Source organism: Lytechinus variegatus, chromosome 17 (genome assembly GCF_018143015.1).
Source record: "Lytechinus variegatus isolate NC3 chromosome 17, Lvar_3.0, whole genome shotgun sequence".
NCBI classification, from domain to species: Eukaryota; Metazoa; Echinodermata; class Echinoidea; order Temnopleuroida; family Toxopneustidae; genus Lytechinus; species Lytechinus variegatus.
This window is the reverse complement of record NC_054756.1, coordinates 16,251,805-16,265,380: the sequence shown is the minus strand read 5'-3', so window position 1 is coordinate 16,265,380 and position 13,576 is coordinate 16,251,805. Positions and strand designations below refer to the sequence as shown.

General features: G+C 36.9%; 1 protein-coding gene across 1 annotated transcript; it reads left to right on the top strand.

Moving 5' to 3' along the window:
• Positions 1 to 891: 891 nt before the first annotated feature.
• Positions 892 to 13,517, top strand: LOC121431054 (tRNA dimethylallyltransferase-like). Its single transcript, XM_041628525.1, has 9 exons — positions 892 to 1,096; positions 4,866 to 5,102; positions 5,645 to 6,267; positions 7,380 to 7,522; positions 8,638 to 8,755; positions 9,180 to 9,376; positions 10,413 to 10,519; positions 11,826 to 11,946; positions 12,583 to 13,517. The coding sequence occupies exons 1-9, from the start codon at positions 974 to 976 to the stop codon at positions 12,699 to 12,701; spliced, it is 1,788 nt and encodes a 595-aa protein (XP_041484459.1). The 5' UTR covers positions 892 to 973; the 3' UTR covers positions 12,702 to 13,517.
• The last annotated feature ends 59 nt before the right edge of the window (positions 13,518 to 13,576 follow it).

Genomic DNA, 13,576 nt, shown 5'->3' with positions numbered 1-13,576 from the left:
TTTTTTTCACGATAAGAAGAAAATTATATGCTTTAGAGCGGCTTTCTTTGTTCTTTTTCTCAATAAGACAAAAATGCTATGCCCTCGAACGGAAATTTGAGTGTAAAAATGGGGGTCCCCTCCGCGGCACACTATATGCATTATCCCCCCCTGATGGGGCAAATTAACCTAAACCGCATTCCATAAAGCGGACTCATGAATGGTAATTTAACTTGGTCAAACCAGATTGGTCAGAATAAATTTTTGATAGTTCGGATGGGAAGGGGGAAGAGATGGGGGAGAGAGGAAGAAGATGAAAAGAGGAGAAGAAAATAAAAGAGAAGGAGGAGAATTAAGAGGAAGAAAAGAAGAAGATGCTGAGGAAGAAAAAGAAGAAGGAGAAGAAAAGGAAAACAAAGGAGAAGAAAGAGAATAAGAAAAAGGCAAAGAAAAGGAAGAAAAAAAGATGAATATGAAGGAGAATTAAGAAGAAGAAAAAAAGGAAGATGAGAAAAAAAGAATACAAAGGAGAAAGAGGAGGGGAGAGGGAGTATGAATATGAGTAAAGGGTCAAAAAGAAGAAGGAAGGAATTAAAAAAAAAGAAAGAAGATATAAAGAAACAATTAAGAAAAGGAGGAGAGGGAGAGAAGATGAGGAAAAGGAGAGAGAGAACATAACGAACGAAACCTGGAAGATATTGCACATTCTTCACAACTATGATAAATAGGGCAATACCATAAATAGAAAGAAGTTTCGGATCCTATTGGTTAAAAAAAAAACAAAGAAAAAAAAACACACACACACACACGATAAAACCAGACACGTTCATCATGCTGCTTTAATATCAGTTAAGCGATTTTGACCGTGATTCGGCACGCGCATGCATATATTGACGTCGACGCGTTCGCTTTTTTTTTCAATTTGGATTTGTGTGCTTTCTTCTACCGTCTACAATGAACGTGATCTCGGATTTCGAGAAAAAAAGTGAATAAAATGCAAGCTTTTCGATGTCCAGTAGTTGTAGTGCTTGGTGCAACAGGAGCTGGAAAGTCAAGACTGGCACTAGAGCTAGGAAGAAGATTCAACGGAGAGATTATAAGTGCAGACTCAATGCAGGTGATCATAGGACTAGCTCTCCTGTCTTAGCTCAGTCCCACACGTAGACAATTTTGTTTCCCTTCCACCTTCCAGGCAACGGGGGGGGGGGGGGGGGGGAGTTCCACCGCCGTTGCCTGGAAGTGGAAGAGAAACAAACTTATTAAAATTGTAAAGGCATAGGAAAAGTACATGGCCTTATCCTAAAATAAGTCGCCTGTCTTCTCGTGACGTGTCTGTCGGTGTGTGTGTGCGCACAGTGTGTGTGTACACTACAGTCTACAAGTACAATACAAAGCAAAGTAAATGGGAGAGGAAAGAAGTCACAGCCGCTGACAAAATAAACTGCAGTGAATGGAGCGGTGACTTAAACCAGGATAATGCCAAGTACATGTATGTGAACATTTTTACTATATACTATAGTAATACATTGGGCAGTGGTGAACTCAATTGATTTGAAGGTGGCAAATGATGCTCGTTATTTGCATCATTTTCCTTCCGCTGTCGTCAGAATAATGCATCATTTCTTTTTGGAGGACGGGAGCTCACAGCGGAAGGTATATGAAATATATTTTTACTTGTTAGCACCTCAAAACAATTTTGAAATGTACCTGATCATCCGTTTAGTAGCCTGAGATATTTACGATTTCTTATCTCTTTTAATTTCCATTCCGCAGATGTCTGAATAATGAGACATTTATAATTATATTTGGAGGACAAGAGTTCATAACGGAGGTATATCAAATATATTTTTGTCTCACCTGGGAAGCAGAGTGAGACTATATAGGCGCTGTTGTTGTCGCTTTTCCGATGGCGGTTTCAACACCAAATATCAACCGAAGGTTAAGTATTTGAAATGACAGCATAACTTATAAAGTATATGGATCTAGTTCATGAAACTTTGCCATAAGGTTAATGAAGTATTACTGAGCATCCTGCCTGAGTTTTGGGTCACATGGCCAAGGTCAAAGGTCATTTAGGGTTAATAAACTTAGACCATGTTAGGGGAATTAACATCAAAATCTTAACCTAAGGTTAAGTTTTTGAAATGTCATCATAACTTAAAAAATATATGGACCTACATGTAGTTCATGAAACTTGGACATAAGGTTGATCAAGTATTACTGAACTGCATGAGTTTCAAGTCACATAACCAAGGTCAAATGTCAATTAACTTTGGTCATGTTGGGGGCATCTGTGGAATTACCATCATAACTTTGAAAGTTTATGGATCTGATTCATGATACTCGGACATAAGAGTAATCAAGTATCGTTCATATATATAACTATTTTTAACAAAATAGTTATATATATGAGCGAGCCAGTTGCATCCAAATGAGAGAGTCGATGTCACTATTTCTTTTTTTTTTATTGTTTGAATTATACAATATTTCAATTTTTACAAATTTGACGATTAGGACATCCTTGCCTGAACTACAAAATATTAAAATAATGGAATTCCACGTGTTCAGGGAGGAATGAAACTTCATTTCACATGACAATGATGAGAAAATCAAAATATTTCACATTTTATATAATAAAATACAAAAGAAATAGTGAGTGAGTGATGTCATCAGTTCCCTCATTTGCATACTGACCGAGATGTGCATATAACTGTTTTGTGAAATGAAGCGAAACTTTAAAATGTCATAACTTTTCTTATTTTACGTCCGATTTTGATTAATTTTTCAGTGTTATGCTTGTTGAATTTTTCTCTTTTTATTCAAATCAAGTTTTTGTTGGGGTGGACTTGTCCTTTAATTGAACTCTGGCAATTTTGGAAGTAATTATTAGATTGCTGTCAAAGTTTATTGATATAGTTTATAAAATGTGGATATAGGGGTAATCAAGTATCACTGACAAGTCTTAGGTCGCATGATCAAGGTCAAATGTAATTTATTGTCAATGAACGTAGTATCGTACATGTATCATTATATGAATGGTGTTTTTTGTGAATAATTATTTTATAGTAGTTTTCAAAATCAGCACTGTTGCTACAATGTATATTGAATCCCGCGATGAAGGTGAGACTGCCAGAGGCGCTCCACTTGTTGCTCTTTTTTCTTTGTTAGGATACAGTAATGATTTCCTCACCATGGCACCTCACACTGATACACAGAATGTTTTCATCCCGGGATGGCTTTGAAGGAGCTAAAAAGGGATTACTCTTCAAGGTTCATGTATTGGATTCTAAAATCAGACTAGTATGAAATTTTCAATATGAAAGAAAGGTGTTAATTACACAGAGAAAAAAGGATAACTTACAAAAGCCCAGTGCCACAATGCAATTATTTAATCAGTTGAAAAAAATTGTGGTTTCAAGAACATTTACCTGACATAGAAATGCATGTAAATCTATTTTTCATGATTTCTTTCTGGATGGAGAATATAGAAACACATTTTACTTGTCGCGATTAATTCTTCAAATTGATTCTTTGTGTGTTTTTTTTTCTGGGTTAAAGAATTTATATTAAGTATGAAACTTGCCTTGCTGATGAGGTTCAGCCCATATACATTAAACTCTACTGACAACTAACCTCATTTTTGTCCTTTTAAGAGGGAAAATGCATTATATTTTCAGAAAAATTGTTTACTTTAGAATTAAAATTCAATACCTTATCCTTATGTTCTCTCCTTAAATTGGTTTCTACATGTTCGGGAAATAAATTGAGGCATTTATCATCCTCTGCTACCCCTTCAGTCATTTGCTTTCAAATGTCCCCAAATTGATTTAAATCTTGAAATATTGACACATTCTTCATGAATACACAAATGCATATTTGCATGTGAGGGCCCTGTCAGACCTGCCGACCAGTACGTTTTAGGCGTATTTAGTACGTTTTTGCAACCACAATACGGCAGTCATTTTTCTTGTAAAAAAATGTTTTTTGTGATTTTTTTTTACACAAGCGTAATTTATTGAGAAAAATCATCTCTACATGTCTCTATTTCATAAAACGTACACAAATATGGTTATTAGATCATGTAATTTCAGGTAACTTGTTTTTTTCAATCATTTTGTTATTAAAACCAGGGTGAGATATGCACATGTTTCAATGCCTTTTTTCATTCATCTGCATGAGCAGTGCGCATTTTAGCTTGCATGCAGCTTGAGCGCCACGATGAGCAAGTGTGCCAAGCATTTTATTATAATCACAGAATACAGTTTTTCATTCCCAGAGGTTGGCAGGTCCGCCCTATGAGTAAATGCTGTTAATACTGTTTACATTTTGAAATGAAAATGAAATGAAAATCCATAATTTATTGTTCGAAATAGACATGAAATGAAATACTCGGAAAATTTGCTTTGCCCAATTGATCGTGGGCCGGGCAGCCACTGTGCAGCACCAGATCGACGAGGCTCTATCCCTTTAATCGTTGAACGCCAAACAGGGTAGTAGCAACTCCCATCTTTTAACGTCTTTTGGTCTGACGCGGCCAGGGTTCGAACCCCCGACCTCCCGGTTGTGAGACCGACGCTCTACCAACTGAGCCAACACACCAGTGTCATTAGTACTGGGGCAATATTGCTTCTGAAATGCACAGAAGAGCCATTGAAACTTAAATAGAAACCCTGGAAAATCTCCTTTCTTTGCAATGTTATTTAGCTTATTCAGTGTTGCAGATTCAGGTAGAAAAATGTGGAGAGTAGGTCTAATAACATAATTTTTTTGCCAGCATAAATACCAGAAGGGGCTATGACGGGTCTTGTCAAGTGCTTATTGGTATATATTATTAATTGGAGGGCCATAGGTATATTGGTTTTTTTTTTTGTTCTCCTTTTTGTTAGGTGTACAAAGGCCTGGACATCATAACAAATAAAGTCACACCAGAGGAGCAGGAGCAATGCCCCCATCATGCACTTGGAATCGTCCACCCCCTACAGCGCTTCACTGTTGTTGACTTCAGGAATCGGGTCATTCCACTCATAGATGGGTTGGTCAGTAGAGGAAGATTACCCATAATAGTTGGAGGGACCAATTATTACATTGAAGCCTTGCTATGGAAAGTCCTGTTGACAAATGAGGTATTTTCAGTCATTTATTTCAATATATCTTCTGTAAGGTGCATATTTTTGTTAACTCTTGTAAAAATGTTAGTAATACAACCTGCACTTTCTAATTGTATTCTTATGTACGTCCTGTATGTATATTTCAGGGTTAATCATTTTGGGATCACTCTCTTGATTCCTAAGATGTTTTTATTTTTTTGACTTTCAAAATCAAGTCCACCCAAAGTACAAGTTGATTTGAACTGATAGAGATATGTCAAACAAATCTTATGCTTAGAATTTCATAATCAACTATAGAGGTAAAGTAAGACATTTTTAACATTCTCAAGTTTGCTTATTTTCTCAAAACACTCATTACAATCATATAACACTGGCCTAATACTTACTTCAACAGTGTGTCTTTTAATGTTCCACCAATGTTTCTCTTTTGAGAGTTTGTTAAATACATGTATGTCATGCATGAAAGTCTGTTTTAAACTCATGTCTTTCTTCAGTTCAGAGAATTTGTTTATATTCCCTGAACTTCATTTTGTTTGTTTCTAATTCCTTATTAATAGGATAATGGCAGTTCTGAAGGCCTTATGTTTGAAACCAGGGGTGATGTTGAGAAATTGAGACTCAGACGTAGAGTCATCCAAGGTAAGAGGTCTCATGGGAACTCAGAAGGGACCCATCTCCAAGAAAGAACTCTTTCACCCTCACTGAGAACAACACAAGAGCCACGAAGGAAGCAGGAAGAACAATGTGATCTGCAAGTTACAATACCTCCAGGAAATGACAGTTTTGTGACAAACAACCAATCAGAACACACTGATCATCATACATGTGAAGGATCGGACCAATCAGGGTTGGAGAAATCCAGTGACGTTGACCAATCAAAGACCAGGACAAAAGTGGGTTGTGACCATGTAGAACCAAGATCAAACCAAGTCAACATGAGAACTGACCATTCGCATGTCGTTTTACCAATGATGCATGACAATTCATTTGAAGTTGGCCAATCAGAAAACCTGAAAGTCCTTATCCAAAAGGGTTGTGTCATTGGAGGTGGTACGGAAGATGAAGATTTTGATTTGGATGTCACCAAGATGGATAGTAGCGAGCTTCATGAACTCCTACAAGACATCGATCCTCTGATGGCTGATAGATTGCACCCTAATGACAGACGGAAAATAATCAGGTAAACAAACACAAATTCACAAAAATAAGAAAACAAAAGAATGCAAAATGTCCTGACAGTTCCAGCAGCTGGAGAGGGAGGTTTCCCGGGACCAAAGCGCTCAACCCACCGCCGCCCGTCCCAAGTCGGGGGCAGCTGCTAGGGAACATGTTAGAAAGACACAGGATAGAGCATTAACCTGGGCTTGATGATCTCAACAACATCGAGGCTGTGCATGTTCCTAACCAACACTGATGCAGATCAAGCCAGGAAGCAGCCAGGCCATGGTTTTTCAATCTCAATACCATGCACATTTTCCATAGACCATACCACAAATTATATGTAAGGCTCAATGGGTTATTAAAACATTTCAATTTTTTAAAAGATCAGATTTTTCATTGATTTTTAAATGAAAAATTTGATCTTTAAAAAAAGTCAAGCAACCAAATGAAATGATGTTTAACATTGGGGGAGGGGGGGGGGGGGTAAGGCTTATAGCTGATAATTCATGCTGTGATTTTTGTTGTCTTCTTGCCTCTACATGTTTGATCTTCTTAAGATTAACCTATCATATTGACTGATGAATTCCTCAACTCCAATAGGTTTTGTGCAGGAACTACATCCAGGTAAACATGCGGAAAGTTGACCCTCTATATTTGCCTGAGTTAAAGTGATTTTTAGACCAAATAATGCAAAACATTTGTTATTACTCTTCTAAATGTTCAACCTCTTTTCAGTCGAAAAAAAATTTGTGTAGTCCCAATAGATTTGACTAAGAGGGTGTTGCAAGAAAATGTTTGCAATCAATTGCAAATTTCATTTTAAATTTTACAAATGATTGATCAGTTTGGACTATAGCACATCAATTTGTATTCCTTGATGCTAGAAGCAGAGTGCAAAATAGTGATTAATTGCAAGACACATTATTGATCTTATGACCAGCAATTGATCGCAAGTTTCTTGCAATGCTCCATTAGTCAAAATGTCATGTCATATACATGTAGATCAAGTGCAAATTTGCATTTAATTGTAGGACATTGATTTTGTGACCAAAAATAGACTTGCAATTTTTGCAAAATTTCCTGTAGATCTAGTTAGCAATGGGTTAATTGAAAATCAATTTATTTTTGCAGGAGCCTACAGGTGTATGAACAGCATGGAGTATGTCATAGTGATCTTCTCAAGGAACAGAGAAACCAGGAAGGGGGTAGCCATCTTGGTGGACCTCTCAGATACAAAGATCCATGTGTCTTCTGGGTTCAGACAGAGCAAACTGGTAAGCATTTCTATGTTACATTAGGTACAGGTAAATGTACGTCATAGTGTTCTTCTCAAGGAACAGAGAGGCCAGGAAGGGGGTAGCCATCTTGGTGGACCCCTCAGATACAAAGATCCATATGTACTCTGGGTTCAAATAGAACAATGTGGTAAAGTCAGGAGATATTTGGATTTAGGGGTTATCTCTCTGTCCTTCCCATTTTCATTCTTGTGAGAACATGAGAACTATTTGATGAATCAACTTGGAATGTACTATGTATGCGTATTGGGGGAAAGATGATCTGGGCCCCATCTTACAAAGAGTTATGATTGATCCGATCAATCGTAACTCTATGGAAATCCATCAGTGTTATGATTTTTTTCTACAGGAAATTTGCATAATGTCCTTTGTAAACAAAGAGAAGCACAGTGAATTTTCAAGAAAACAATGAATGCATGAATATACATCATAGTTCGAAAATAATTTGAACAAACGTGCATGATAGATGTTGACGTTGCTGGCTGTCCATAGTTGCGATTGATCGGATAAATCGTGATTGTTATTGTAAGACAGGCCCCAGATGTGTAGGTGACTGCTGACCCTATCTTGTGCCAAATAATGTACTTGTATTGCTACATGTATGTTGCTGCCCAAAGAACATGGTCCAGTCACATGTAAAGCTGTGTGTTTTTTTACAAACAGTTTTGAACACCCACCTGGGTCCATTGACACAAAGGTTTGTGATTAATCGTACACTTGATTCTTACAATTAATTGTACATTGTAGTCAATGGAATCAATCTTAGAAAAATGTTCTACGATAATTGCTAAGCTTTGTGTTACGGGCAACAGGTTGGTGTTCCATAAAACTATGAACGGACTACCAAATAAATAAATTGGACCCAATAGTTTTAGCGATCAAGGTCTTGGAGCTCAGACTACAGTGGTCTGCTGAGGCATAATGGTTCTAGTATTCTTAATCAAAACTAGTTTTTGTTTTGTTGATTCTCAAAGTGTAAGGTACTCATGTAAAAAAAAGAGAACAAACTTGTCACTTTTTTTATCAAGATTTGCGGCAATTTTCTTTGACTTGTTACAATACTGAATCTTTGTCATTATTATTCTTTTTACTAGTCTTGGATACCAGGCTTGACAAGAGAGTAGATAGCATGATGAATGCAGGACTAGTGAGGGAACTGGAAGATTTTCACAAAGAGTACAATGAGCAGAGACTAGCTGGTCAAATCAGAGAGTGAGTGATATATTCAGTATTGAAATATATAGCTACATTCATATTGCTCCTGAAATTATAGTTTGCCCCATCACTTTCACCATAACTAATTATTTGTGTAAATCTGTTTGGAATTTAAAGTGCCATGATACCATATGGAATCTTTATCTTCCCCATGTTATTTAATTAGACATGCTTTTTAAAGAAAAGAAGAAAAAAAGAAGATTTCCCATCCATCCATAAATCTACACCCCTTTTCAGCCCCCTAATTGTTGCAGACTGTTTACAAAGTTTGTGTACATTGTACCTCTGCACAGGTAGAATTGTCAGTGTTAAATGTTGGATGCAAAGACTTCATTTATTCTTACCTTCAGGAGCACAACTAGAAATAACATTGTGTTATTTCGTACCATTTTTATTTTCATCACCTTTCAAATTGCTGCAGAGAAGAGATGTACACCCAAGGCATTTTCCAGTCGATAGGATTCAAGGAGTTCCACCCGTATCTTGTCATCGATGAGGACAGGAAGCAGAGGGACGAGGGCCAGCGGTTGCTTGAGGAGAGCATCGAGAGGCTCAAGACGGCAACCAGACAGTACGCCCGCAGACAGCTCAAGTGGATCAGGAATAGATTCTTGAAGAGTAAGGGTAGTTTCATGATAGGTCCTAGTGAGAATTATTCCTAAAATCCTGAGGGAAGAATAATCACAGAAAAGAAAATCAAACTCGAATAAACTTACTTTTACTCACATAATCATGCATGGCGCGTGCTATCATGTTTTGAGTGCTTTCATGAAAATGAGTCCTCTAATCTATGAAGTGTAGTGCCTACCACTTTGTCATTTGCATGTTGGTAAATCATGAAAATTCAGTTTTGCATATAGATGTACGTGACATGAGTCTCTACGGACTTAACCCAAAGGTTTTTCAAGACTTAAAATTGCAAGCGCTTGTAAGTAAGGCTAATCACGACGTCACACACCAAAATGCACCCGCACAAATATAGCAATGTATGTGTGCAACATAACATGCAAGTCCCAAAGTCTCAACTTTTAAATTAAATTTTTTTAAATTAAGTTCAATTCTGCAAAGCGGTAACCTATGAAGCAGTGTAATCTCTGATAGTAACCTGCCTTTGTCTTGCGGTAAAATTTTACATTTTTGTAAAAAGAGATAAATTCTGACGGTATTCCATGAAACCCTTGTCCGTAACTTTGTGAGAGTTATAGTCTGTTTTCAATAACAATTTTCATTTATTTGTCAACGTTACGTGATTATTCATATTTTGCTTGTAGAATTTTCACAGAATTGTTGGTCGCACATCCCAACATGTCGTAGAGTAGGGTGATGTTTAATGTGATAGCATGCCATGATATGATTATGTGAGTAAAAGTTGCAAGCCCTTTTGAATCTCTCACAAAATCTAGGGTAATAAAGTCAGTTGGCAGAATGCAGCACAATGTGGACGAGTTTCTTGCTGAAGGAAACTACGCCATAGCTGGGATTCAAACTCATGACCCTCTGTTTCCTTAGTGAAGAGATTTATCTCATCCACTTGGCCATAATGTTCCATCTTAACTTTGAAGAAAATTTGCCCAATCAATTTTTAGTGCGATTCTTTCCGAATCATAAATGTGTTCAACAAATGAAGATACACTTTATTTATTTTATACACCAGGAGGCGAAAATTCTCCGGCTGTCTTTGGGTTAGACTCCACCAAACCTGAAGAATGGGACCGGAACGTCCTTGAGCCAGCTACCAGGATTCTAGAAGCAGTTATGCAGGTGGGTTGACAGTTCTTTCAAAAGACTCTTTAAGAAAATGAATACAACCAGCACCAGTCTATATGTTGCTTTTTTTGGTTAAAAAAAACATATACATGTAATAATGTAAAGGAGCGTTGTGGCCCAGTGGATTAGTCTTCGGACTTTGAAGCAGAGGGTCGTGGGTTCGAATCCCAGCCATGGCGTAATTTCCTTCAGCAAGAAACTGATCCACAATGTGCTACACTCAACCCAGGTGAGGTAAATGGGTACCGTCAGGAAGTAATTCCTTAAAAAGCTGTGTGCGCTATGAACGCCTAGCTTAGCCGGGTAATATAGGAGCGCCTTGAGCACCTAACAAGGTGGATATGTGGGCAATATAAATACCCTATATTATTATGTTTCTGTGGTTCCATATGACTTGATTCATTGCAAGAGTTAGAAGGTCTTTACTGACATTTAGCTGGAACATATCTGCTCTCCTTCCACTGTTTGTATCTATTTGATTACTAGCAGATCGCTTAATGTTTAGATTGTCCCTCATCATGGGTGAAGCTCATTTGGTCCAAACATCGCTTGGTATAATACTTGATTTGCGATGCTCTGATTCCAAGGCTCCTGTGTACAAAGCAATTGTAGGTTTTCAGAAATGTTTTCTGCTGCTGTAATTCTCTTTTTATTTGGCATACTCAAAGCCCTGCCCATTTTTTTGATTGATAAGGTCTATACAATTGTACCAAAAGCAGTCAGAATGCCATTACCATTGCTGGTTTGTGCAATAAATTATTCATGTAATATTATTGTTACATCATGATTACGTGATACATGTACATGAATTCAAACAGCATATGAGCAAAATTACAAACATAGGATGCCTTTTGTGTGAGGTTAAATAATAATAATAGTGATTTCTTATTGAGCGCACACACCGTCCAGAGATGCTCATGGTGCTAGCACAGCAGCAGTTGGTTTGGATATACATTATAACAACTACAAATATAAATGTAAATGAAGTAAAAAAAAAGAAGAGATCTTAAGTTACGAAAGTACAGTTTTGCATCACCCACTGGATTCCTAGCTACCTCCTGATGGGGCCTGGTGCCCTAGTGCTTGCTGCTCCAAATGTGCTCTAAATGTAAATATACAAAGTTGATGCACAGTGCCATATTAAAAAAAAATTAATTTGTGCCATTTCAATGTGCTTATGAATGTATGAAAATCTCTAGTTTCTTTATATGCAAGGAGATATTTTTTTCAATGAAAATTTATTTTTCATAATGTTACTTTTGGGTTTGTAAATTGGCAATCATTAAATTTTCCTCACCAGGGCAAGGAGTCACCGATTTCTCCACTCCCGTGTGAAGAGCGGAAGGTGAATGACCTTTCCCAGACCTTTGTGTGTGATGTCTGCAAGGGGAGGCAATTCGTCGGCCTGCAGCAGTGGACAGGTAACTACCTACATCTAAATTGGCAACAAACGTCCTTTGGAAGTCTTGCAGAGTGGGGTGGTATTCTCTGCAATTAAATCTGGGTTTTACTGTAAAGTAAACAAGAATTTTAGTCCATGTTTCTATGGAATGCAAGATCTATCATGGTAACAATGCAGAACAACCAATCAAACTACTACATGTACCATTTCTATGGAAGTTACAATTAGATTGCATAGTTACCATAAAAGTAACTTTTATGCGCAGAGGCCCTGAACTTTTTTTTTTAATACCATTTGATAATTTATTTTTTTCTTCAATACTCAATCCACAACATTGAATTGAGCTACAAATTAAGATTGTGCACACAATATGCCATTTTTACATGTTCTGTAATGGCTTTTTACTCAGTTGAATATGAGAAGAAAAAAATCCATTAAAATCCAGGGCTGAAATTAATCTAAGGCTTTCAATGATTTAAGACATGGCTTTGGTGCCCCTCTTGTAGTCTTTGGTTTGTCTGTTTGTTATTATTTTCAAATTGTGCTGTAATATGGAAATGAAATATGCTCAGTAGAAAAGCTGCCTTGCCCTGAAATAATCAAAGTTTGATACCTACAATTCACGTCACATATTGTGTTTTCTTCTTTTATAAAGCTCATCTTCAATCGAGAAGACACCAGAAGCAGGCGAGAAAAAAAAGACTGAGAGAACTGATGGATAAAGAAGGGTCCAAGAAAGGAGCTTCATTGTCATCATCAGTATCGTCATCGTAATCACCATCGCTGTCATCGTAAATGTTACCCTCATCACCACCATCCAGGGACAGAAACTCACATCAACAGTCCACCTGTAAGATAGTAGTATAGGCCGAGATGATCCCGACATGAAAGGTGAAATCGCTGATAACATTGAAAAATAATGTGCAATACGTTCTTGATGATTCAGTGGTCCGGGAAGGTAGGTGGTGTTTCATAAATTTGTATCGATTGATCAAACAAATTTTAGTTGTTGCCATCTATTGGTAAAATAATTATGAAGGAGGTCCCTTGTTGATACAAGAGAATAAATAATCAAAAGAAATGCGTTTTTCTCATAATTGGAATTTTATTAATTCTACATACTTGCCATTAAACAAACAACAAATTATGTAACAATCCATACAACTATGCTTCAAATCGGACGCATCCGAGAATGAATCAGCGATGGTATGCCAGGCTTCACGATCTGACATGAGAGTTGGTAAATCATCTAAGAAATGATTTGTATCCCTACATGTGTAATCAACAAAATTTAAACAATCCTTACACTATGTCAACTATGCCATGTAAGTACCACATTTATGCCAAGTTACAATTTAATAGTAACTGTGTCTTCACATTTGGAAATTATCATTTTCAACTTTGAAATTAATTATTAATCTAAAATATGGGATTACAAAGTGTGTAATAAAAATAGAAAAATGCTTTTAGTGCCTCTGTATGTAATTCCCATGGCAGAGGTATATTGTCTCAACTGTGAAGCAGCATATTTCTGTGTAATATACATCTACACTGTATGAAGTAAAGTTTTTTTCTGAAAATTTGATCTGGGCCCCAATAAATCGTAACTCTATGGAAATCCATCAGTGTTATAATTTTTTCTACAGGAA

Bases quoted from the DNA above. Each gene is read 5' to 3' on its own strand.
- LOC121431054 (XM_041628525.1), top strand. From the start codon at position 974: ATGCAAGCTTTTCGATGTCCAGTAGTTGTAGTGCTTGGTGCAACAGGA. The intron at 5,103-5,644 runs GTATTTTCAGTC...CCTTATTAATAG, and splicing joins AAGTCCTGTTGACAAATGAG to GATAATGGCAGTTCTGAAGG. The intron at 7,523-8,637 runs GTAAGCATTTCT...TCTTTTTACTAG, and splicing joins GGTTCAGACAGAGCAAACTG to TCTTGGATACCAGGCTTGAC.